The following is a 23,588-nucleotide window of genomic DNA, read 5'->3' as shown; positions in this document are numbered from 1 at the left end:
TCCACATTGAGGTCTACACTGTCATCAAAATAATCAGTTCTCAGAATAAGGTCATCTTCCTCCTGGCTCTTACACATGCTGTTCCTCCTTTCAGAAATGTTCTTTCCTCACCCCGTTACCCGGCTAACTTCTGTTCACTCTTAGAGTCTCAGGTGATTGTTACCGCTTCCAAGAAGACTCCTGATTTCCTAAGTCTAGGTTGGATTCTCTCCCTTTGCTCCCAGAGTACCTACCCTCCCCCTTAGCCCATCCCTTGGAGTACTGTGCTGCATCTGTCTTTGACCTGCCAGACAGCATGCTCCAGTGGCAGGACCAGCAGCATCTCTCTTGTTCACTGCCATAGGCTGTGACTAGAATATTGCCTGCCACATAGTACACTTACCTGTAATGTTTGCTGAATGTGTGAATTAAATGTTAAGGAATGTATATTAAATTACTTTGGTTAGGCGTGGGGGCTAACACGTGCAATCCCAGCACTTTGGGAGGCCGAGGCAGGAGGATCGCTTGAGGCCAGGAGTTCAAGCTGAAATGAGCTATGATTGTACCACTACCTTCAAGCCTGAGTGACAGAGCAAGACCTCATCTCTTAAAAATACATTTAAAAATTAACTTTAAAATGAATTACTTTGAAGAGAGGCCATTCTTCAAATTTTATGCATTATCTCAAAGAGGATCCATATGAAAAAAATATATATCCATTTTATAAAGACATTGGGAAAGCTAAGACTATCTTGTACATGTATTTCTTTTTAAAAGCATTGTTTGGCTGGGCCTCGTGACTCATGCCTGTCATCCCATCACTTAGGGAGGCCAAGACAGGAGAATTGCTTGAGTTCAGGAGTTCAAGACCAGCCTAGACAACATAACAAGACTCCACCCCTACAAAAATTTTTAAAAATTAGCCAGGTGTGGTCATGTGTACCTGTATTCTCAGCTATTCAGGAGGCTGAGGAAGGAGGATTGCTTGAGCCTAGGAGTCCAAGGCTACAATGAGCTGTAGATTGTGCCACTGCACTCCAGCCTGGATGACAAAGTGAGACTCTTACTTAAAAAAAAAAAAAATGTTATGTCTGACCTTTCAAAATGTGTTTTTAATCACATAATAGCTCCTAAGGCCAATGCAGGTGTATATCATTTGTTAAAGTCCAGCAAACCTTGCTGATTCAGTCAGGTAATTGAAAATAGAGAAATGTCGATCCATTCACAGCCTCCTCTCCTTTGTTTGTTAGAGTCTGTGGAAAAGAGTGCTCAGATAGTGGACTTTTTTTTCCCCCAGGCCAGTAGAGTCTCTGGATGGGTATTTTGGGGACCTCTCTTCTTTTGAATGTTGATACCAGGAATCAGGCAGTTGCTGCCAAGAACCTAGATCCAATGCCCAGCGTCCTTGGCAGAGAAAATATTTCTTCTCCAGTTCTGTCCAAATTAATCCTCACAGACCAACAAATCAATACACAAGGAGAATGTGTGATGATTTCAGCCATCTGGAATTTTTTTTAAAGGTACCGGTGGGTATAACAGAAGCTACCTAAGCTCCACAGTAGCCATGAGTGGCTGGAGATAAGCTCAAGGTAGCACGACATGTTCACCTTTCCACTTGATCCCACCACCACCAGCTGCAGGGCTGGGGAGCGCTTTGAAGCTATTCAGAATCCTTGCCTTGCTGTTGAGTCAGCCAGTTTGATTTCAGTGTCAAAAGGAAGCAGCTTCAACCATTTTCTCATTTTCCTACCCAGTAGCATTGTAAAATAAAACACTGGATCTAGTCCCTGACTTCACATCTGGTCAACCATTATGACAATCAGATAGTCATAAAGAAAAAGGGGCAGAGTCAGAATATCAGTGCAATATAATCAATACAATACTAGTGATTTTTTTTAATGACCTTTTTCCTGCTACAATGACTGAACCAGGTTTTTTTTGTTTTGTTTTGTTTTTAATTTTTAAAGATCCCTAAAGAATGGGCATGGGGGAGACAATTTCCACAACATGGAAGGTAGTATCTATATGGGCTTTGCTATAGCAAGTTTGTTCTGTGTGTGTCTGCTGGAGTCTCACTCCGCTGCCCAGGCTGGAATGCAATGGCACGCTCACGGCCACCCCGGCATCAATCCTTCTACCTCAGCCTTCCGAGTAGCTGGAACTACAGGTGCGCACTGCCACACCCACCTAATTTTTTATTTATTGTAGTGACGAGGTCTCACCATGTTGCCCTGGCTGTTCTCGAACCCACGGGCTCAGGCAATCCACTCACCTCAGCCTCCCAAAGTGCTGGGATTACAGGCTTGAGACACTGCACTTGGCCTATAGCAAGTTTAAATTCCTTATCACCAAAGAAAATATTACAAAGGAAACTGCTTCTAAACTAATCCCCCTGGTGATCTTTCCCCGCATCAAAGGAAAAAGAAGGAGAAAAGAACCAGTTGGTTCCTAGACATCCTCCTGTTGCTTTAGTTGTCGCTATAAATGCTACCTCCTACGTGGACACATCTTTTGCTCTAAGCCCAGGTGCTCGACATTCTTCATGTCACTCGGAGCTCACAGTAACCCTATCAGGAGAGTGTTATTTCCATTCTAAGTTGGAAAAAATGGGACACAGAAAGACTCAGTAACTTGAGTCAGTAACTCAAGTAACAGTAACACCAATATGTGCTAGAACTGAAATTCTAACCAGGTCTAACTCCAAAACTCTTGCTCTTAGTCACTATTCCCAACGTAAAGCAACATTTGGATACTAATGGTTTTATAGGTCCTGAACCAACCATAGAACTTAAAATGTGTTGGTCACCAGAAAATAATTTCTTATCAAAAAGTTTCTCTTATTTAAGTTGTTTTGAAAGCAGCAACAGTAAAGGAAATCAAAAAGTTGGGGGAGGAAAGACCAAGAACTACCCAGAAATCCCACTACACTAAGAAGTTAACTGTCTTCATGTTTTCATGTTTCTTCTGGTCTTTGTCCATTCTGTCTACATAATTATATGTAGTTTCAAAGGTCATCTTAAATTACTAGTTAGTACTGAAAAGATAAATATATCAAATAACTTGACTTCTCAAAAACATACCAAAAATTATTTTTGATCTTTCCTCCACATTTTGAGCCTAATTTCTCTTTCTGGAATAATAATAACAACAAAATCTTGAAGAATTCTGATTCACACAGCAGATGTGAGGATGAGAAAACCTGCTGGCTAATTGGAGATGAGTTTCACTGGAAACAATCCCATAAAAACAAACTGTCATTAACACCTCTCCCTGAGAGCTGGTCTCAAGATACACAAAAATTATCCCATCAAAGGTCTCTGTTTTTTTAAAACTTTAGATGCTCATAACCTGGGTCTCTATCTCCACAGTAAGGAGGATTCTGGTTGAACCAATTTGACAGGATTCTTGGCCAGAGCAATCAGAAATTACTGGGGTTGGGAGTTGGAAGATGGTAGGGATGAAGAATTTGGTCAGATACAGAGGTAGTCAGATATCAAGGGGCGGATTCTCTCTGAACAGATTAGCAGGATTCTTGCTAAAACTAGACTCTGAGAAGAAGATGGATATGGGCACCCAAGGTTAGGCTTAGATGAGAAGAGGGCTCAGAAGAGCTTAACTTATTTGGTCAAGGAGAGTCTTTGTCAGATCTGGCCATAAGTCACCAATTTGCATCCCCGGTTTAACCTAAAGTATCTTAAGCTCATTTGACCACAGAACTCTTTGTTCCTAGAACACTGTTTTGGAAATTGCTACCACAATTCATTAGCCTACTGACGTTTCAAGGAAGCCCCATAGTAGTAAAATCTTTTCTCTAGGCCCAGTCTTCCTCTCCCACTCCAGTACCCTGGGCTAAAGTATTAAGAGATGTTCCAGTTACTATGGTTGTATATTAAATAACTCCAACACTTATAGCTTCAAATAACAATATTTATTATGCTCAAAACTCTGTAATTTGGGTAGGTTTAAGAGAGGATGGCTCATCTTTGTTCCAGAATATATCAGGGTAGCTTGAAGGCTGAGGGGTCATAATGAGAGGCTGGAATCATCTTGATGCTAGTGAGATGTGATATAGTTGCTCTGTGGGTTCTTGACTTCACCACAGAAAAGAATTTCAGAGAAAGTCCAAAATATAGTTTAAGACAATGTTTATTAGAAAGAAATGGCATGTTCAAGATAGACTGTGGGGGCCTTAAGAGAAAGGACATCCTGAACTGTTGTTAACTGAGTGTTTTATATATTTTCTGAGTATCGTCAACCTATTTCTTAACTAAGATTTGTGCTATGTGGTGGATTACAACTATTGATCACAAGTTTCTACTTCTCAACTCACTTGTATCCTATGACAGTCTTAGGCTAATGGTAAAAGTTACTGTTTTACAATTTAATTAAGTTTCTTCCTGAAAACACCATCTGCCAGTGCCTCCCTTATTGCCTTGTTTATGATTTCTGTATCTGAATGTATCAACCACCTTGCATTCTGAGTTTGAGTTTGGGTGCCTGGTCAGTGCAGGTATTGTTCTAGAGAGTTATGTCCTGATAGGATAGTGCCCAGCTGGATGCTTGACCATCTGGTTTTCTATATATCTAAGCTATGCCCGCCTGCAAGAAACTCATCTATCTTCATCTAAGCTATGCTAGCTATCCTGCCTCAATCAGAAAGCACACTAACTCACATGTCAAATGGTTTATCCTACTAGTTACTCAAGACATTTCTGAGGTTGGTGGCTGGAACACCTATACATATTCCTTCTTTCTTTGAGGCTTAGGCTTCCTTGCCAGTAGCTAGACTCCAAAGGGGAGCCCCCTGAAGGAGAGGCAGGCAGAAACTGTATTGCCTTTTAATACCTTGCCTCAAAAGTTACACCAGGTCATTCCCATTGTGTTCTATCTGTCAAGGCAGGTATTCAAAGACAGAGCAATAGACCACCTCTCACTGGAGTCAGGCAAGGTTTTGAAGAGGATGGAGGACGAGGAATACTGCTGTTGGGGAAGATGCAGTCTGCCACAAAAGGAAAGAATGAAATATTTTGAATCCCAGTTCTGTCATTTAGCAATAATAATAGACACTGAGCAAGTAACTTCATCTCTTTTTGCATCATGTTGTTCATTCTATCCTGAATTACACTGACCCCTATTTTTATCATTGGTCAGGGAGCTTCTTGAGGATAGCATCCACATCTAGGTATTTTTGTTCTGTTTTTAATATTCTTGTAATACAAAGCACAGTGACAAACATGTGCTTTGAGTTTAGAAAACATATCGAACACTTTTTAAAACTAGTAGAGGGTTCCCCAGTGAGTTTTCACTACTAGTAGACATGGCCAAAGGAAAAGAAACACCTTCTGGAACTGAGTCCCACCAGTTTAGTTCACTGTCGACATGCCAGCTTCCTTTATCACATGAGATATCATCACATGGAACATGAAACAAGGCTCCAACACAAAGACCCTGTGCCCACCTCCTCATGCAGTGGTAAAGGGGTCCTAGCTACCTACCCCTACTTGCCAAGAGCAGCCAGAGGCCTGCAAGAAATAAACAGACACTGAGAAATGGGCCCCACAAAACCTGACTCCTAAAGCAGCAGGAAACCCCAGGCATCTTCCAGCACATAAGAACAACAGTTCTTTTTTGTCAAGACAAACACCACAGGATCCAAGAACACAGATCTAATCAAGTGAATTCTGCTTCTGAAGAAACATTCATTTGTTAATGAATATGCTGAGTCCTTCAAAAGTAACTCCCCATTTGAATGACATATTTTGCTCCTTGTTCTTCAATGTTCCATCTCTCTTTGCCCCCTTGACAGGTGAGGAGGAAAAGAAAGAACAGAAAACTTAGATTCTCTCTGTTAAAGATGGCTCTTAGTTTTCTTTTAACAAAGTACTCAAACTTTGTATTACATTATCTCCAGCCTCCTGTGCCTATTCCTCCCCTTCACATCACTTCCGGTCTTCCCTTGATTCTGCAGCAAGTTGTTTGGTGAGCGCCTCGGGCTATTTGCCCAGGTGTCTGCCAGTTCTGCAGTGATGACTGGTTTCACTGAAACAAGGAAGAAACACATTTATCCCAGAGGCAACCAGGAAGTCTGTGTTGAGTGCTAGTACCAATATTTTTGTTTTGTACACACAGTTCACATAGTTTATGGGATTACATCCTCTCCCTATACCAGGAAACTTTATTTTTCATTTACAAGTAATCAAATAACATTAACTGCTGATTTCTTAGCTCTTGGATGTTACAAGTTATAAGCACTTCACATGCATTGTTTCACTTAATCCTCACAACCACACTGTGAGATTTTTCACATTTTATCGATGAGGAAACTGAGTTAAAGAGGTGAACAAAGTTGCCTAAGGTCACATAACAAGGAACATAACTGCAGCCTGTTCTACCTGAGGTCGAAACCCATCTATTTTCCTTTCTATACTGTTTAGATTGAGAAAGGAGAATGTATGACAGATCCATTTTTTTGCTCCTAGAGATTTTATTAATTTTGAGACTTCAAAGTTCTTTGACTCAGTAAATCACTTCAGTAATAATATTGCAACCAGAGACACTTGTTACACCATAGAATTCGTGGGGTCAGATCTTCATCTAATTGTGAATTCTTTACAGCACTCCTGTAAAGACATTGGTCATCCATCTCTGAAGATTTCTAATGTTGGAGAACCTATCCTTCTGAAAAAGAGGGAGCCCATTCTATTTTCAGGCAGGTCTACATTGCACTTGATAAAAATCTGTCCCCCTGGAACCGCCATTCATTCATTCTAGTTTTGCTGCAGAACAAGGCTAGGCTGACACGCTCAGCTGTCATCATCCCCCCATCATTGTTTCAGCAGACAAATTGCCCCTTTACCCATTCTCATCCCCAGGGTCATCCTTGCCTGAGTTGACTCCAGTTTGTCAGTGAGCCTCACTACGTGAGACATCCGGATTGCAGTCAGAACTCAAACTAATTCTGACTAATCAAAATTATATCCCGTCCTTTATCAGAGCACCGCTGCACATCTGTTGGATATGTTCTTTGGGCAGCCACGGGGAATCTTCAACTTGTATTGAACTTAGTCAACAAGAGGTGTGGTGAGTGTGATATTCAGTCACTGTTGGCCAGCCTGGACTACTGCACTCCCAGGTCAATGAAACCTCAAAGTGATCTGCACAAAATTTCACTTCTACAAAAATTGTTTGTTGTGACAAATACTTTATCCAAGCTTGCATGGAGGTTTTCATTCCTCTCATGTAAAAGAAGTACCATCTTTTCTTCTGCATGTACAGAAGTGGTTGATTTTGTTTTGTTTCCTTAAGTTTTGATCCAGTGACAGTTAATCAATGAATGCTCAAAGAGGCAAAAAGAAAGCCAGACTCCTCCCAGGCATAATCTCACATTGATCAGTTATTTTACAGTATAACCCCAGGATCTTTCTAATTGACAATTATGTTTGACCACAAAAATCAAAAGCTATTTGATGTTAACTAAATGACTAAAATAGACTGATACATTGGAACTAATGATATGCTACCATTCCTTAAAACTTCCTGGTTCTTAAATAATTAATATTTAAGTTTGCCCTGGTTCATATAAAAATTTTTATTTTTCAGTTTTATAATAAAACAATGAAGAAAAAATTGTCAAATATACTTTTGAGAAAACATTTTATTTATTTATTTATTTATTCCTAGAAATGGGAGTCTCGCTCTGTCACTCAGGCTGGAGTGCAGTGGTGCAACGATGGCTCACTGGAACCTTGAACTGCTGGGCTCAAGTGATCCTCTCGCCTCAGCCTCCTGAGTAGCTGGGACTATACATGTCGTCACCGTACCTGGCTATTTTTTTTTCTTTCTGAGTCAGAGTCTTGTTCTGTCACCCAGGCTGCAGTGCAATGGCACACCCATGGCCATCACAGCCTAGACCTGCTGGGCTCAGGCGATCCTTCCACCTAACCCTTCCAAGTATCTGGAACTATAGGCATGCGCCACCTCACCCAGCAAATTTTTTGATTTATTGTAGAGACAAGGTCTTGCCAAGTTGCCTAGGCTGTTCTCAAACCTGTGGACTCATGCAATCCTCTTGCCTCAGTCTCCCACTGAGATTACAGACGTGAGCCACCCCTCACCCCGGCTTATATTTTTTTTCATTTTTACTTTTTGTAGAGACGGGGTCTCGCCATGTTGCCCTGACTGGTCTTGAACTCCTGGCCTCAAGCTATCCTCCCACCTCGACCTCCCAAAGCACTGAAACTATAGGCATGAGCCATCATTCCCAGATGAGAAAACATTTTAAAATATAATTTTTGGAGATTAGTGAAGAGGCTAGAAGCCTCCTCCCAAAAGATGTGATTTTTGTGTTAGGATTTTCCTTCCTCCTCATTCTGACCTGAGCCAATCTGTAGAGACAAAGAAACCCAAGTTGCTATCTAATGAACCCAATCTTCTCATTTTACAAGTGAGTTAAAAATAACTTGCTCCAGTTCCCAGAGATAATGGCAGCTTCTAGCACATACCTCTGTTCTTCCAAACCACTGACACAGAATGTCACTGTTGAAGGTTAATTCAGTGGCAAGAGATTGCTCTAGTATGGGCTTGTTGAAAAAAACATCATGGAGGAGCTGAAATTGAAAAGAAGTAAACACTTTCTTTAACCAGATCTTACTTTTCCATCAAAATAACACATGCTAGAATTAGAAAATTTGGAAAATGCTAAAAAAAAAAAAAAATACAAGGAAGGGTGATAAATAAATTACTCATATTCGCATCTCATAAAAGCAGCACTCTTGGGGCATTTTTCTACAGTCTTTTTCCCCAGTACATTATTGTTGTTTTTCTATCATTGTGATTATACTACTTAACAAGGAACATTATAATTCAAGGACTATTTGATGTTATAACAAACTACTCATAAACATCATTTTAATTTCTACATATCAGTCCATTATAGAGGCTTTGCCATAATTTTCTTAACTTGCTCCTATTTTTTGAGTAATCAAGTGGAAGGGGAAGATTTAAGTGAAGAGAGGGAAGGTATCTAGAAGAAGAATATGTATTTACAGCAGACCAAAGCACCAAAATATTGACAGCATGTATATTTCAGCGATTGATTAAGGAACTTGCAAAAGGGCATTGATGGAGCAAGAATTTCATCCCAGATGCTCCTGAGGGGAAAGCTGCTGCCTTTCACCACCACACTGTGTAACCCAAGGTTCTTCTGAGTATGAACTATTGTTATCATCAAAGAGCTATTCTTAGAAATAGAAACGGATTGCAAATAATAGCTCTTTTCTATGTAAGTAGATAACTTGTTACACGTAGAGTATTAAAAAAAAACTATCAAAATCCAAGAACAGATCATCAATAAATAAAATCCCCTCGGTCGTGTCTAAAATGCTTAAAATTCAAATCTGTTTCAGGTTTCTCTAAAATTCATTTAAAGTGGGACGGGGGAGGGAAGCAGTGTTAATTGCAGCTACGTGAATGAAGTCTGGATTCTGAGACTGGATGAAAATTGATTATGCTAAAAGTAGTCTTCTGTAATTAAATGAAAACTATGCTGTGCACTTTAATTAGTCAGCAGTAACTCATTTTAAGTGGTAACAATGAGTCCTGGTGTATCTCATTAAATGAGAGCCTGGAAGTCCACCTCAGCTGAGGTTCTATCTGTTTTCCACAGCAGTCTTATTTATACATCTGCTGCTCTGATTTCAAGCTGCAGAAAAGGTGATGCCTTATTTTGTAACTCAGATGTACACCTTATAAAATCCTCCTCATTCTTTCATTCAAAAGACTTGTAATATGCTTTTGATTCCAAGGACTCTTGCTAGGCAAATGCATCTGTCTTAGAAGGTATGTACAGTCATTGGCCTCTCTCATCACCCAGTGGGAGTGTGGGAAAGTCAGTAAACATTATAAAGTTCATTTGAGAGATGTGTCTTCCATTCTAATGCAGGCATAAACTGCCTCTTTGAAAAGCTATTAAAAAAACGAATCCCCCAAATTTTCTCTAAACTCCTCAGTGTCCAATAATTTAGATTTCCTGGTAGTAATAAAAAGGAGAGATGATTTACTTTTTTTGTTGTGTTTAACTTTATCTTTTAATTATAAAAGCAAAGTATATTCATTATAGAAATTCCAGAAAGTAGGAAAATATAAAGAAGCAGGAAAAATATCCCCCATGACCTCTCCATTCAAAGACACATTTCTATTAACATGGTAGCCTGTTTCCTCCTACTCTTCTATCTAGCCTTTGTTTCTGTATATTTGAGATCATTCTGTTCACACCATTTGGTGTTCTACTAGAAAAATCCATTAGAAAAGAAAGTTTGAATGTTATTCCTAACCTTAACATGGATGCTTCATGGTCATTCCATGTGCTTCCAGCATCTCAGACACAGATTGTCAGGACACCTGCTGCTCTGAGTCTTTGTTGAGGGGATGTCTCTGCCAAGGGACAGAATCCATTTCTGTGAAAAGAATGAGTGTTCTGGGCATTAAAAAAGGAGAGGAGGGGTACCTGCATGATCAATGTTTGTATACCTAACCCTGAATTGTATCCCACATCTTTACATTGGAAAAAAAAAAAATTTAAGTCAATAAATAAATAAAGGAGAGCAAGACCTACCCCTTATTTAATAGCCTGGGATAATCACACTGGACTGGTTCTTATCCCAGGAATATTTGTATCCAAAAGAACAAGGCCATAATTACCATTCAGAGTAATCCTGAAGAAGACAAGGACAACCATCACCCAGGCAGCCAGGAGGGATTAAAAGGTGCAGATAAACCTCAGGGCAGGTTGATGGTGTGTCGACACATCACTGGACTTAGAATCAGAGAAATGAGATTTTCAGGTGAAGAGTAGGAACCTCAGTCTCAGCCTCAAGAATACTCATTTTTTTGTTTTCTCTAAAGAACATAAAGAGGTTTCCAAGCTGTCAGATACTTTAATCTCGGGCATGAAATCTTGAAGGCTTGCATAGGGCCAGAAAACAAGGACAGGGTCCACAGTCCTGTCTGTCGTGGTGACAGCTAACAGCCATCCAAGTCCAGAGTGGTTGCTTGATATTCAGTTTCTCTCTATTCCCCTGCCATGTGGAGATAGGGGTTTAAGCCAGCCCCCTACTCCCAGTCACATCTTTAGTCATCCTCTCTGAGATCAGGCCAGTTTGTCTGGAAAATATCTAAAAGCTAAGCACCAGTCTCTCACTAATCAGAACCCACTACCCTCCATCTCTTTCCCCACCCCCTAGAAAGTTCCCCTATGTCTCTCAAATTTTTTAAGATACCTGCTCCTTCCTCCTCCCCCTGGGCCACCCGAAGTATCCAAGTATCCTTGAAGTATTCTCTTCAAGCTCGGTAAAATAGAAGTCAACCAGGGACAACTCTTGCAGAAAAATTTCTGACTATAAGGAAAGAAATCTCACAAAGTGATCTTTTTCAAAAAATTATTCTGTTGAAGGAAAGACCTTGAAGAGAATCCAGTCAGGTTCACACCAGCGTTCTTCATTCTTTAGCACCAGGAGGGCACGTTTGCCATGAGCTGATAAGCGTGGGCTGGGAAGCCAGATGGGGTTCAGATTCTGTGAATTCTAGCTCTGGGACCACCACACTCAAGACTCAGTTTTCTCCTAACACAGTGCTTGGCACAGAGTCGGATCAACTAATGTCACTTTATCTTTTCCACAGCTGGCTGTCTTCTCAAGTCACTGCCCAGCCTGCTGCAAAGCAGTTGCTCTGATTCCTCATATCCTAGGAGCAACTCTGGGAGAGGCCCTCCTTCCTCAAATGTGTGCCGACTGCCCACACTTGAAACTGTATATAAGTAGTGGATTTTTCGCTGAATTTGGCATCTATGATCCTAGTCCTTTAGTTGGTAGTTATTTTTCTGCTGGCTAAAGTCACAGCTAATCCACTTCAACACTTTGACCCCTGAGTACCCTCCAGAAGCTCTTCAACCATGAGTATCATTGGATGTGGCCAGTTGAAACATTTTCCTCTTCCTCAGAACTCACTTCGATCTCTTAGGAACACTGTCTTCTGGGAATAAACCAGATAATGTAGCATGTTCTTAAATCACTCTCTCTTCATTTTCCCTGTCTCTAGTCAGATACAGAGTTTTGGGATAAGATGCAAGCAGAATGGGAAGAAATGGCCCGGAGGAACTGGATCTCTGAGAACCAAGAAGCCCAGAACCAAGTTACAATCTCAGCCAGTGAGAAGGTAACCAGTTCCATTCCTGTACATGCTGAGCCATTTTCTCAACCTTTTTTGGATCCTATTTGATAGATCAGTCAACAACTACTTTGTCAAAAATCCAAGAAATTTAAAAGACAATTTAATGTCAATCTGACCTAGAAGAAATTCTGATAGAATGAAACAATATCATTATCCAGGGTGTGGAGGCAGCCAAGCTGGAATGAAATGCTCTTATTTGTATCAGTGTTCAGACAGACAGTTTGGCAGCCAACCAGAACTTGGATCCTGACTGCTAGCTGGTTAGTGAGAGGACTGACATCGGTGGTGGGTTGGAACAAGATTTGGTCTCACCTCACAATGCTCTGTCAGCCAGGCACGAGAGTCCTGCTGACGTGCTCACAACAGAGTTGATATGAATGGCATGGGAATGAAGCAGGGGCTTAGGACTATATCTCACCAGTGGGCACTATACAGCTAGCAAGGATCGCCAGTGGAAAATGTACTCTTAACAACCAGGTCACGCCCTAAGGGATAGGAGCCCTGGCAGGTACATAAGGGCAGTGAACAACCAGCCAAATTACTCAAGTGCCAGTTGCTCCAGGATTTAAAAAACACTTAGTGAGAGAGGGGAGACACTGAGGAATGAGTATAGGTTACTTGAAAGAAGAAAAATGTAAAATATTTTTACATATACAAGTATATATAATTTTTAAAATATATTTTTTGTGGTAGAGGAAACTTCAATAATATTCATTTCTGGATAACTTCCATGACATTTTGTTAATCCAACAAATATCTACTGAATATCTACTCTTACACTAGGTACTAGGGATATAATGATGAAAAACATCACTAATTTCAGGGGATTTTTAGGTCATAATCATTAAAATGTCTTCCTCTGCCCCCTAGTATTTTTTGTCCTTCCATAGTCCAGGCAGTCTCATAAAATCGGAACAACCTCATTTAAAATAACTGTGTTTTCCACAAAAAAAGTAAAGCAAAGCTGTGTGAGAAGAGAAGACATTAATGCAGATCGTCATCATCAGACTCTGGGCTGTGATCGTGCACCTGAGGCCTGGCTGGGCTAGGCAGCCTCTCACTCCTAGGACCCCTTAGCTCCCACATAAGCTGGTCATTTCTTGTAATGTGGAGTTTTGTCTCTCTGAACACCCATGGAAAATGGAGGCCTCCACTTGATCTGTTTTGAAACCTTAGTAACACCATCAACAGATTAGATTGTTTGTATCTACCAAATTTAAAGGATTTTGTGAGAATCTACACTAGAAAGATTGCAACAAATAATATCTCTCAGATACTTCAGGTGAGCATTTAAGTTGGAACAAACTTTCTCAAAAACAATTCAGCTACACATCACAACAGTTCGTAGCCTCTTACCTAACACATTCCCCTAGGAGTCTATCCTAAGATAATAAGCAAATGCAGACAAGGATTTGAGCCTGAGGTTTTCACTATAGCTTTATTTATGATAACATAAACTTTAAGATAACCTGAATGTTCATCAGTAGGGGATTGGGTAAATAGACTTAGCATATCCATATCAATAATGTTAATAATATAGAGAAGTAATCATAATATAAAATTGGGTAAAGGCCAAGGTACAAGACTGTACATATAGTATGAGCCTATTTGTTTAATTTTTATACTCACAGAAAGTGCTAGATCATTATTTATATATTCTATATTGTTTAGATTTTTGCAATAAAAGATCTCTAACTTTAAAACATGCACTGTCAGCCGGACTCAGTGGCTCAACCTGTAATCCCAGCACTTTGGGAGGCCGAGGCAAGCAGATTGCGGGTTCAAGACCAGTCCAGGCAACTTGCCGAGACCTCATCTCTACGACAAATTAAAAAATAAAAAAAAAATTAGTGGGCCTGGTAGTCTGCACCTGTAGTTCTGGCTCCTTGGAAGGCTGAGGCGGAAGGATTACCAGAGCCCCTCAGGTCGACATTGGGATGGCCGTGAGTGTGCCACTGCACTCCAGCGTGGGTGACGGCATGAGATTCCAACTCAAAAAAAAAAAAAAAATGCATTCTCAACAGGGACGATATAACCTTGATGGGGCAAACACTGGAGTGGAGGTCAAAAAAAAAGAAATCTTAGATATCACTGTGGCTTAGTGACTTGTAGCTCTCCAAAGGGAAACAGTACATTAACAGATATACAGTATGTGGTGTTAACATCTCAGGGGGACTGGGGGCAGCACTGAGCAAAAACATGTCTAAAGAGTCAGTATATTAAAAATATTGATGGGAAATGGTTAAAACAAAAAACTAAAAAAATCAGAAGGAAAACAAGCTCCAAAATATTAGCAATGATCATATTAGGTTTTAGCATTGTGGATAACTTGTTGTTTATTTTTATATTATTTAGTATTATCTAACATTTATGCCACAAAAATGTAATATGTAATAAATAATTAGGATAAATTAAATTTTAAAGAGAACTTACTGAATGTGAGAATGAAGAGAGAACTCAATGGATCATGTCTTCTCCCTTCTCTGTGCTGTAGGGATATTACTTTCACACTGAAAACCCCTTCAAGGACTGGCCGGGAGCATTTGAAGAAGGCTTAAAAAGGCTGAAGGAAGGGGACCTGCCAGTCACCATCCTGTTCATGGAGGCAGCAATTCTTCAGGATCCTGGAGATGCAGAGGTGCCATTCTCCCCTCATTCTGCCAGACTCGGATAGCGCATGTGCTGATGAGGGACCAGGGATGAAACAGAGCTCTGCTGGGTGGCATTTCATTAAGTAAAGGTTCCCAAAGGAGTTAACCTAGCTTAGTCTATTTATTTGAAAGTCACAAAAAGAGACTTGTTTTCTAAACAGGTTTCTAATCTGCAGAATCTACAGTGCCCAAAAATAAACGTTGGGCCAGGAAATGGAAACTCAAAATTACCAAACTTACTCACCAGTAGTTTTCAGGAGGTAACTATACGCTTATAGTTATGTCCAAGTCTCCACCATACATCACCCTTAATTTACTCACTCAACATTTAATGAGCATTTACTGTGTCCCAAAATTACCCCACATCCTGGCTTAAAATATTGAAAAGCTGGAAAAATTTAAGAGTTGAAAAGTCGTGTTTGTGGTATCTCTGGGAGACAAGTACATACACCAGTATAGTGTCATAAGCACAGTGTCCCAAGAAGTACAGGCTGCTAGGAGAGCACAGAGCAGGACACCACACTCAGCCTTCCTGGACAAGGAAATCCAATGCTGAGTTTTGAAGGAAGGAGGGTGAAGACAATGGAATGCACAAGTTGTTAAGAGGGAATGGACCACAAGGCAGGCAGAGGGGTATGAAGCATCCATGGGGTGGGAGAGGGGAGAGGAGAATGATGGAGGGAGGCAAGAGGTAGGGAAGAGTTTGAACTTCATCTGAACTTCATCTGAAAGCCATAGGAAATCACTAGAGAGTGCTACCCAGGCAAGCCGTACCAACAGATTGCGTTAGAAAAACCCCTTTCTCTGAGATGGGAATGGTGATTGGAGAGAAAGGCTGGGAGACCACCGAAGAGCTTCTGCAGTCCTACCTTAGTTCACTAAATTTCTAAACCTGTGAAGGCCTATAATAAGACAGTGGCAGTATAAAGGCTTCTTATTTAGTTTGTAATTATCAGGAATCATCTTAGAAGGGATATTCCCAAAGGAATTTGCAGAAATGTTAGAGATAAGTATATGCGGTACTGAGAATACAATGTAGAATAGTGGTTAAGCTGCCAGTCTCTGCTCTTCTAGTGTGTAGGTTCAAATCTCTGCTCTACCTGTAAGTCATAGGACCTGGGACAAGTCATTTAAACCCTCTGTTTCAGTTTCCTTATCTGTAAAATGGAAATCATAATAGTAACTATCTCATGGGTGTTGTGAGGGTGAAATTAGTTCACACAGATAAAATGCTTAGCTCAGCGCCTGGCACATCAATATTTAGCCTTCATTTTTCTTATTTATTATACTTAGTTTGTAAAGAAAGAATGAGTAAACGGATCACTAGTAAAATCTCCCAATATCTTGTTGGTCAAAAGGTATACAGTGAAATAATATTAAACCGAGAGGTGAAATTCTGAATCAAAACATTGGAATTTTTGAAAGATATATGAATCATTGTAGAAGAGGAATTTATTGCATTAATATGAAACTACAGGCCACCCTCCCAAAAACAATAATTATGTCATCTTACATTTGCAAATGCTATGTATTTTATAAGGTGTTTCCATTATCTTATTCGACACAACAGCCCTAGGAGATAAAGTAACAAAGTATACATTCTTATCCCAGATTCATAAATGAGAAAAGTAGGGTCTTTGGTAACTCATGGATCCCAGGCAAGGACCTAGGGCATATGAATCTATGGAGACCTCAAGGCTAAGAAAATAACACTACAGAGAGAGAAAATAACACTATGGCCAAAGGCTGGGAAGAAGCTCCCAGGGAAAGACTGCTTCATCCATCTTTTCCTAGGAAGCAGTCTAAGTTACAAGGAGAATAAAATCAAAATAAAGGCTGCTTATGTTATTTGAAATAGTAAAAAGAATCACCAGTATTCTCTGGGGAAATAATCAGTATTTTTGTGCATTTATAAGGTAGATGTAATAATAGCCCATGAAGGAAAAAGCCAATACAATTCGAATGGTGCTTTAAGGTGACTCTTGTGTGCTTTCCTAAAGTTTTGTTTTTAAAATATCTGTAGCTTTGATTTCAAGGGTAGGAGAGTTATTCACTCTCCAAATATTTTAAGTCCCTAAGACCCTAATAGACCCCCCAAACCCAGTAAATCTGAGGACAATGTGTGTAATGAGAGCTTTTTCTCATATGTATTACTCTTGCAATGGTGTGAGAGTTATTGTTCTTACAAGTATGTAGATAGAAATGTGCTACATTAAAACTTCTAGATATGAAAAAAAGTTATCTGCTTGAAGACGTTCTTCATATTGTTTACAATAGAAAAGAACTGCAAACAACTTAGAGTAATAAGGGAGTTTGGGTAAATAATGGGATATTCATTCAACAAAATTCAAATTACAAATTATGAGGACTGTGTAAAAACATGAAAAAGGACTTAAGATACAATAGAAAATATGTGTAGATCATAAAATTATATATGCCTTATGGTTGTGTTTTATGTGTTTTTATACATTGTAACAGTGATTACATTTCAGGGGTGAACACATTGTAGGAGATTTGGGGTTTTTTTTTCTAGTTCCTAAATTTTCTGTGAACTCTTCTAGTAACTGACTTTTATTTATACAAGCTAAGTTCACATCCATGTTGAGATTCCTTGTTGTGAACTTTATACTGTTTAGCTACATTTCTGGGTAACTTTTAACCCCTTTATCTCTCAATTGTGTAATTTTATATATCACGAAATCTCAGAAATTCAGAGGTTTCAACAGCACTGGGTTACAGGAAAGGATGAATACTGAAAGAGTTTGGAAATAATGACAGATGATCTTGACCCAGATGTCACAGGAGAGCTTGAATGAAGAAATGCATATGATATTTTTTCCTTTTCCATAGTTCTCATATTGGAGACAGGTTGCTCTGCATAAAGGAACCATGACAAGCTAACAAATCAGCTAACATGCCTGAGTAATTCTGCTTATCTTTCAGTATTAACATCAGTTATTCTTTGTAGGCCTGGCAATTTCTCGGGATAACCCAAGCAGAGAATGAAAATGAACAAGCAGCTATTGTTGCCCTCCAGAGGTAGGTGAAGCTAAGTGCAAAATCATGGGTCTTGTGGACACTTGTTAATGGACTTTCCATGTTTCAGATCTTTCCATGTTTTGATCCTTATTGATTACAGTGTAGAGAATTTGGCCGGGATAAGTGCAGAGATACTGCATGTCATTCACACTTAGTTCTGGAGGACAAAAGCCTAAGATGAAATAACCTTCCTAAATCGCAACAGTTTGCTCTCTACAAATTGATTGACATTCGCTGACACCAAAGGAAGTCTATGTTAAAAGCAGTTGTGAAATAGACTCATTGAACAAATTGTTCCTTTTAACTTTCTTTCTTTCTTTTTTTTTTTTGAGTTGGAGTCTCACTCTGTCACCCAGACTGGAGTACAGCCTCCAGTCTGTACTCCAGCCTCACCTGCTGGGCTCCAGCGATCGATTCCGCCTCAGCCTTCCGAGTAGCTGGAATTACAGGCATGCACTACCACACCTGGCTGATTTTTTGATTTATTGTAGAGATGAGGTCTCGCTGCCCAGGCGGGTCTCGAACCCACGGGCTTAGGCAATCCACTCACCTCAGCCTCCCAAAGGCGTGGGATTACAGGCTGAGCCACCGAGCCCGGCTCCTTTTAACTTTCTAGCCTGCTGCAACATCTGGAAGTTTTGTTCAAGAAAAACATATGCAAAATACTGACTAAAGGTCTAGACTACTTTGAGGGGTGGGGGGACAGTGGCTGAATGTAACATCACACATTATTCGATTAGAAATCCTATTTAAACCCTAGAAATATGACCTCTACCAAATAAACTTCCTCTTTCCCTGCATTTTCTTGTACATCATTTTAGTATAGTGCTATGAAAAGAGAATATATAGGCATAAATCCACACCACGTCTTATTTAAGACATATGTATATGTGTATATATAATGTGTATGTATATAAATCCCAGAACTTTGGAATCTTAAAATGTAATAATTCTAGGGCTGCCGGGCTCGGTGGCTCAGCCTGTAATCCCGCGCCTTTGGGAGGCTGAGGTGAGTGGATTGCCTAAACCCGCGGGTTTGAGACCCGCCTGGGCAGCGAGACCTCATCTCTACAATAAATCAAAAAAATCAGCCGGGCTTGGTAGCGCATGCCTTTAATTCCGGCTACTCGGAAGGCTGAGGCAGAAGGATTGCCGGAGCCCAGCAAGTCGAGGCTACAGTGGCCGGGAGCGACCACTGCACTCCAGTATGGATGACAGAGTGAGACTCCAACTCAAAAAAAAAAAAAAAAAAAAAAATTCTAGGGCTTTGCAATCTTTGAATCCTAGATTTTAAGATTCTGTTGGTATCTGATGATGTGATGGTGCCTGAAATATTGTCCTGCCTTGAAAGCCTTCTCTTATAGATGAGAAAATCGAGGATCAGAAAAGGTCAAGGTCACACAGGTATTATGTAACAGAGACAGAACCTAAACCCTTATCTTCTGACTCCAGACCTAGAACTCTGTGTCATTGGTTCTTAACCCTTCATATGTATGCACAATAGAATCATCAAAAAATAAAAAAATAGGGCCAGGTGTGGTGTGGCTCAAGTCTGTAATCCTAGCACCTTGGGAGTTCAAGACCAACCTGGGAAACTTGGTGAGACCTCATCTCTAAAATAAATTTAAAAATTAGTTGGACATGGTAGTGTGTGCCTATAGTTCCAGCTACTTGGAAGGCTGAGGCAGAAGGGTTCAAGACCAACCTGGGAAACTTGGTGAGACCTCATCTCTAAAATAAATTTAAAAATTAGCTGGACATGGTAGTGTGTGCCTATAGTTCCAGCTACTTGGAAGGCTGAGGCAGAAGGATCACTGGAGCCCAGCAGGTCTACCCTGGGGTGACCGTGAGTGTGTCACTGCTCTCCAGCCTGGGCGATGAGGTGAGACTCCAACTCAAAAAATAAAATAAAATAATAAAAATACAAAGATGCCCAAGCACACCCTGGAGTTTATGATTTAATAGGTTGGGGCTGGGACTTAGCCTCAGTAGTTTTAAAAATTTCCCCAAGGTTTTCTAATGTGTGTCCAGAGTTAAAAACTCCTCTGTCCAGTACAGATAAGTTTTGGAGATTAGAACCACCACAAAGAGGGATTAGGGAACTTTTTAGGGCTTTCTACTCAAAGTCTTATCCAGGAATTACATGATCCCCTGGGAGCTTGCCAGGCTTGCACAACCTTGAGCTCCACTCGATGTACCAAAATGCAAATTCTACAAGATGCCCAATAATTCACATGCACCCAAAGGTTGAAAAGCCCTTGTTAGAGACTGGTGAAATGGAATGATGGGGAGCCACTATAGCCTGTTTCTCCTGTAAACCCACATCGGTTATCTGGAAACACAGGGATCTCCTTCTCCTTTACAAAATGCTGTACAGTCTTTTATCTCTAGATGTCCAAATCCAAGTCAGTTTTCTTTGGAAATGAGGTGCATTTAATGTATGGATAATAGAGCAGCACTAAAATAATGATATCCTCCACTTCTCATTAGATTATCTACTAATAAATTATGTGCAGGGATGAGCCACACTTCCTGTGGCTAGAATCATTTATTAAAGTTACAAAATCTGGAAGTCATCAGAATGAGTTTTAAGTGTCTTTAAAATATAATTAAGGCCCAATTTTCATGTGGATAAATATGGTGTTTTCCAGAGACTTGACATAAACAAAATTAACAATGCTTTTGTGGTATTTAATTAATAAAGACCTCAAGTTTTCTAAATAATTGACTCTGGTGCCAAAAGACATCTGAAATTGGCTTTTTTTTTTTTTCCAGATGCCTAGAATTACAGCCCAACAACTTGAAAGCTTTGATGGCTTTGGCTGTCAGCTACACTAACACTGGTCATCAGCAAGATGCCTGTGAAGCTCTAAAGAACTGGATTAAGCAAAACCCAAAGTACAAATACCTTGTGAAAAGCAAGAAAGGATCTCCAGGCCTCACCCGACGGATGTCCAAGTCCCCAGTTGACAGGTATCCTTCCCATTATATTACAGCCATCAGGAAACACCCTATGCACAATAAATCGCCTGAAGGGCGATTCAGTGAGCCTCAGATCCTTACCGCAGCCCACTCCAGAAGGGCTTATAGGACAGCATTCTGCTAGAACGGTACCCCTGGTTAGAAAGACAGATGGCAAAACCAGGGCCAACCTTTAGACACAAGATCTACACTGTGGGCACTTACAGACATTTATCTGAGTACTACATTTTAAAGCCAAATGCTTTGGGCATATAATTCACTTAAAGTAAAGCAAAATAAGTACTGAAGCACCCCATTTTATAAAGTCCAAGAACTAGGAATAGGGAATAATGGAAGTCTTGTCTTCTAGAACTTTGTTTTCTAGTCAGCTACAAGTCATGATGTTATTTCTCACGGAAGCTTTGGAAAATCTAGCCGTGGGTTTTTTTGTTTTTTGTTTGTTTGTTTGTTTTTTACAGTGGCACTCAGGGTCAACAGAAGTCTTCTTGTGAAGACCTTACTTAACACAGTCCGTATCTGTGTACAACGAAATATCTTATGAAAATCAGCTGTATTTTAAAAAATTCAATATTAACAGTCCTCTCATTAAGCTCAGATATTTTAAGCAAATTTTTTCCAGTCTGTAATGAAGAGATACTTCTTGAAATAGAGCCAAGAGATTTAATAGTAAATAATCTATGTTCAGACTATTTGGATCACAAATCATTTTTTCCCTTGCAGCTCTGTTCTGGAAGGAGTGAAGGAATTATATCTGGAAGCTGCCCACCAAAATGGAGATATGATCGACCCAGACCTACAGACTGGTCTAGGGGTACTGTTCCACTTGAGTGGAGAATTTAATAGAGCAATAGATGCATTCAATGCTGCCTTAACTGTTCGGCCAGAGGTAAGAAAACACAACACAGCAAGAAACCTTAAGTTTCTCTGTAACAAATTAGTTCTTATAGGCTCAGCACTGTCTACATTTCTTCTGCACTCTCTTTCCCTGCCTGCAATGGTTTAAAGTGATCGGTACTAATGATGTGCTACTGTGGCTGTTAATAACGAAATACCTGTTAATCTCATGACAGTATCAAACGGTAGCTGTCCTTTGATGAATAAGTCATTTCACACAGCTGTCCATAAAGATTGTTGAGATCCTGTCCATGAGCACTGGATAAATTTTTAGCTATCTTCCTCTGCAGAAAAATAAGGGAATACTCTGTCACTGAGGCTTGCACTGGTTGTTAGAGTGCTCTGATTTTGTCATCAGGACTATTCATTGTGGAACCGTCTCGGAGCGACCTTGGCAAATGGAGACCGCAGCGAAGAAGCGGTGGAGGCCTACACGAGAGCCCTGGAGATCCAGCCTGGCTTCATCCGGTCCAGATACAACCTGGGAATAAGCTGCATCAACCTGGGCGCCTACAGGTGAAGTATGGCAGACGGCTGAGGGCGAGCCAGCCCAAGCCCGAGGAAGAACAACCCACAAGGTTGTTTGCAAGGAAAAATAGCTCCCTTTGTGGGGGCATTCCTACTCTTCCCGTGAAGGGTGAATGTGGAACCCTCAGATCTGAGGCCTGTTTCCGCAGGAATCATGTGCTTCTCTGGTTTCTTGAGCTTTAGAGAACAGACGTTATCTAGGCCCAGCCCACCAGCCCGTCCCCTGAGATTGTGACTGAGTCAGCCTCGGTTTAGGACAAGTCACCTGTGTCTTTTAACACTCCCCCGCACCCCACACCCCAAGGGTGGCTCTTTAAGAGACATGATTGGCCAGGCGCGGTGATTCAGCCTGTAATCCCAACACTTTGGGAGGCCTAGGCGAGAGGGTTGCCTAAGCCCAGGGGTTCGAGACCAGGCAACTTGGTGAGACCTCATCTCTACAATAAATCACACACACACACACACACACACACACACACACACAAACTAGCCAGGCATGGTGGCATTTCTAGCTACTTGGAAGACTGAGGCGGAAGGATCACTAAGCCCAGCAGGTCGAGGCTAGTGTCCATGAGCATGCCACTGCACTTCAGCCTGAGCGACAGAGTGAGACTCCAACTCAAAAAAAAAAAGAAAAAAAAGAGACATGATCAGTCTAATCTTCCATGTTTCACTTAAGGAAAAAAAGAACCTTGGGGTCCTGGGCAAGGGCACAATGGCTTCGGAAGGTCCCAGAGCCAGGGCTCAGCAAAGCAAAACCAAGAATCCAGGTTTTCTAAACCTGATGCACCAAGAACGTTGGGGGTGGGGGATAGAAAAAAGGTTGTAGCCTGAAATGCTCTTCTCATTCTCTTGTCATTCAGCATTATCATTCAAGTCTGTATCCTCTCTTTTCTGCATTGCCAGAAACCATAAATGAACTAGCTTGAGTCCTTTGGGGTGATAAAAATATGGATGGTCTTTTACCTTCTTTCTTTTTTCCAATTTTCTAAGTAAGCAGGCATAACTTTCATAATTGGGAAAATAGCAAATGTTGGTTTTCAACCCCAGAAAAAATGTAAACTCTTCCTCATTCTCAGAAAGAGCCAGATTTAATCACCAGACAAAACTGGGTTGAAATCACAGCTCTGCCATTTACTGGTGTTGACTCTGGACATGTAACTTGGAGGTTCAATTTCTTCACTTGTTAAAAAAGAGAGAGAGAGAAATAATAACTATTTTTGCAGTATTATTGTTTAGGTTAAATATAAGAGCCCAGCACAGGGCAGGTACTTCATATTTTGGCACTTG

General features: G+C 40.5%; 1 protein-coding gene across 1 annotated transcript; it reads left to right on the top strand.

The window, feature by feature from the left end:
* Window positions 1-11,481: 11,481 nt before the first annotated feature.
* Window positions 11,482-22,290, top strand: LOC103251086 (PEX5-related protein). Its single transcript, XM_008049699.2, has 7 exons — window positions 11,482-11,619; window positions 12,073-12,189; window positions 14,699-14,842; window positions 17,824-17,894; window positions 20,670-20,867; window positions 21,597-21,762; window positions 22,129-22,290. Exons 2-7 carry the CDS (start codon window positions 12,097-12,099, stop codon window positions 22,288-22,290), a joined length of 834 nt encoding a protein of 277 aa, XP_008047890.1. The 5' UTR covers window positions 11,482-11,619; window positions 12,073-12,096.
* Window positions 22,291-23,588: the final 1,298 nt, after the last annotated feature.

The sequence above is a fragment of the Carlito syrichta genome, unplaced genomic scaffold (genome assembly GCF_000164805.1).
Source record: "Carlito syrichta isolate Samal-C Ts95f unplaced genomic scaffold, Tarsius_syrichta-2.0.1 Scaffold56280, whole genome shotgun sequence".
NCBI classification, from domain to species: Eukaryota; Metazoa; Chordata; class Mammalia; order Primates; family Tarsiidae; genus Carlito; species Carlito syrichta.
This window is presented reverse-complemented; position numbering and strand designations above follow the sequence as displayed.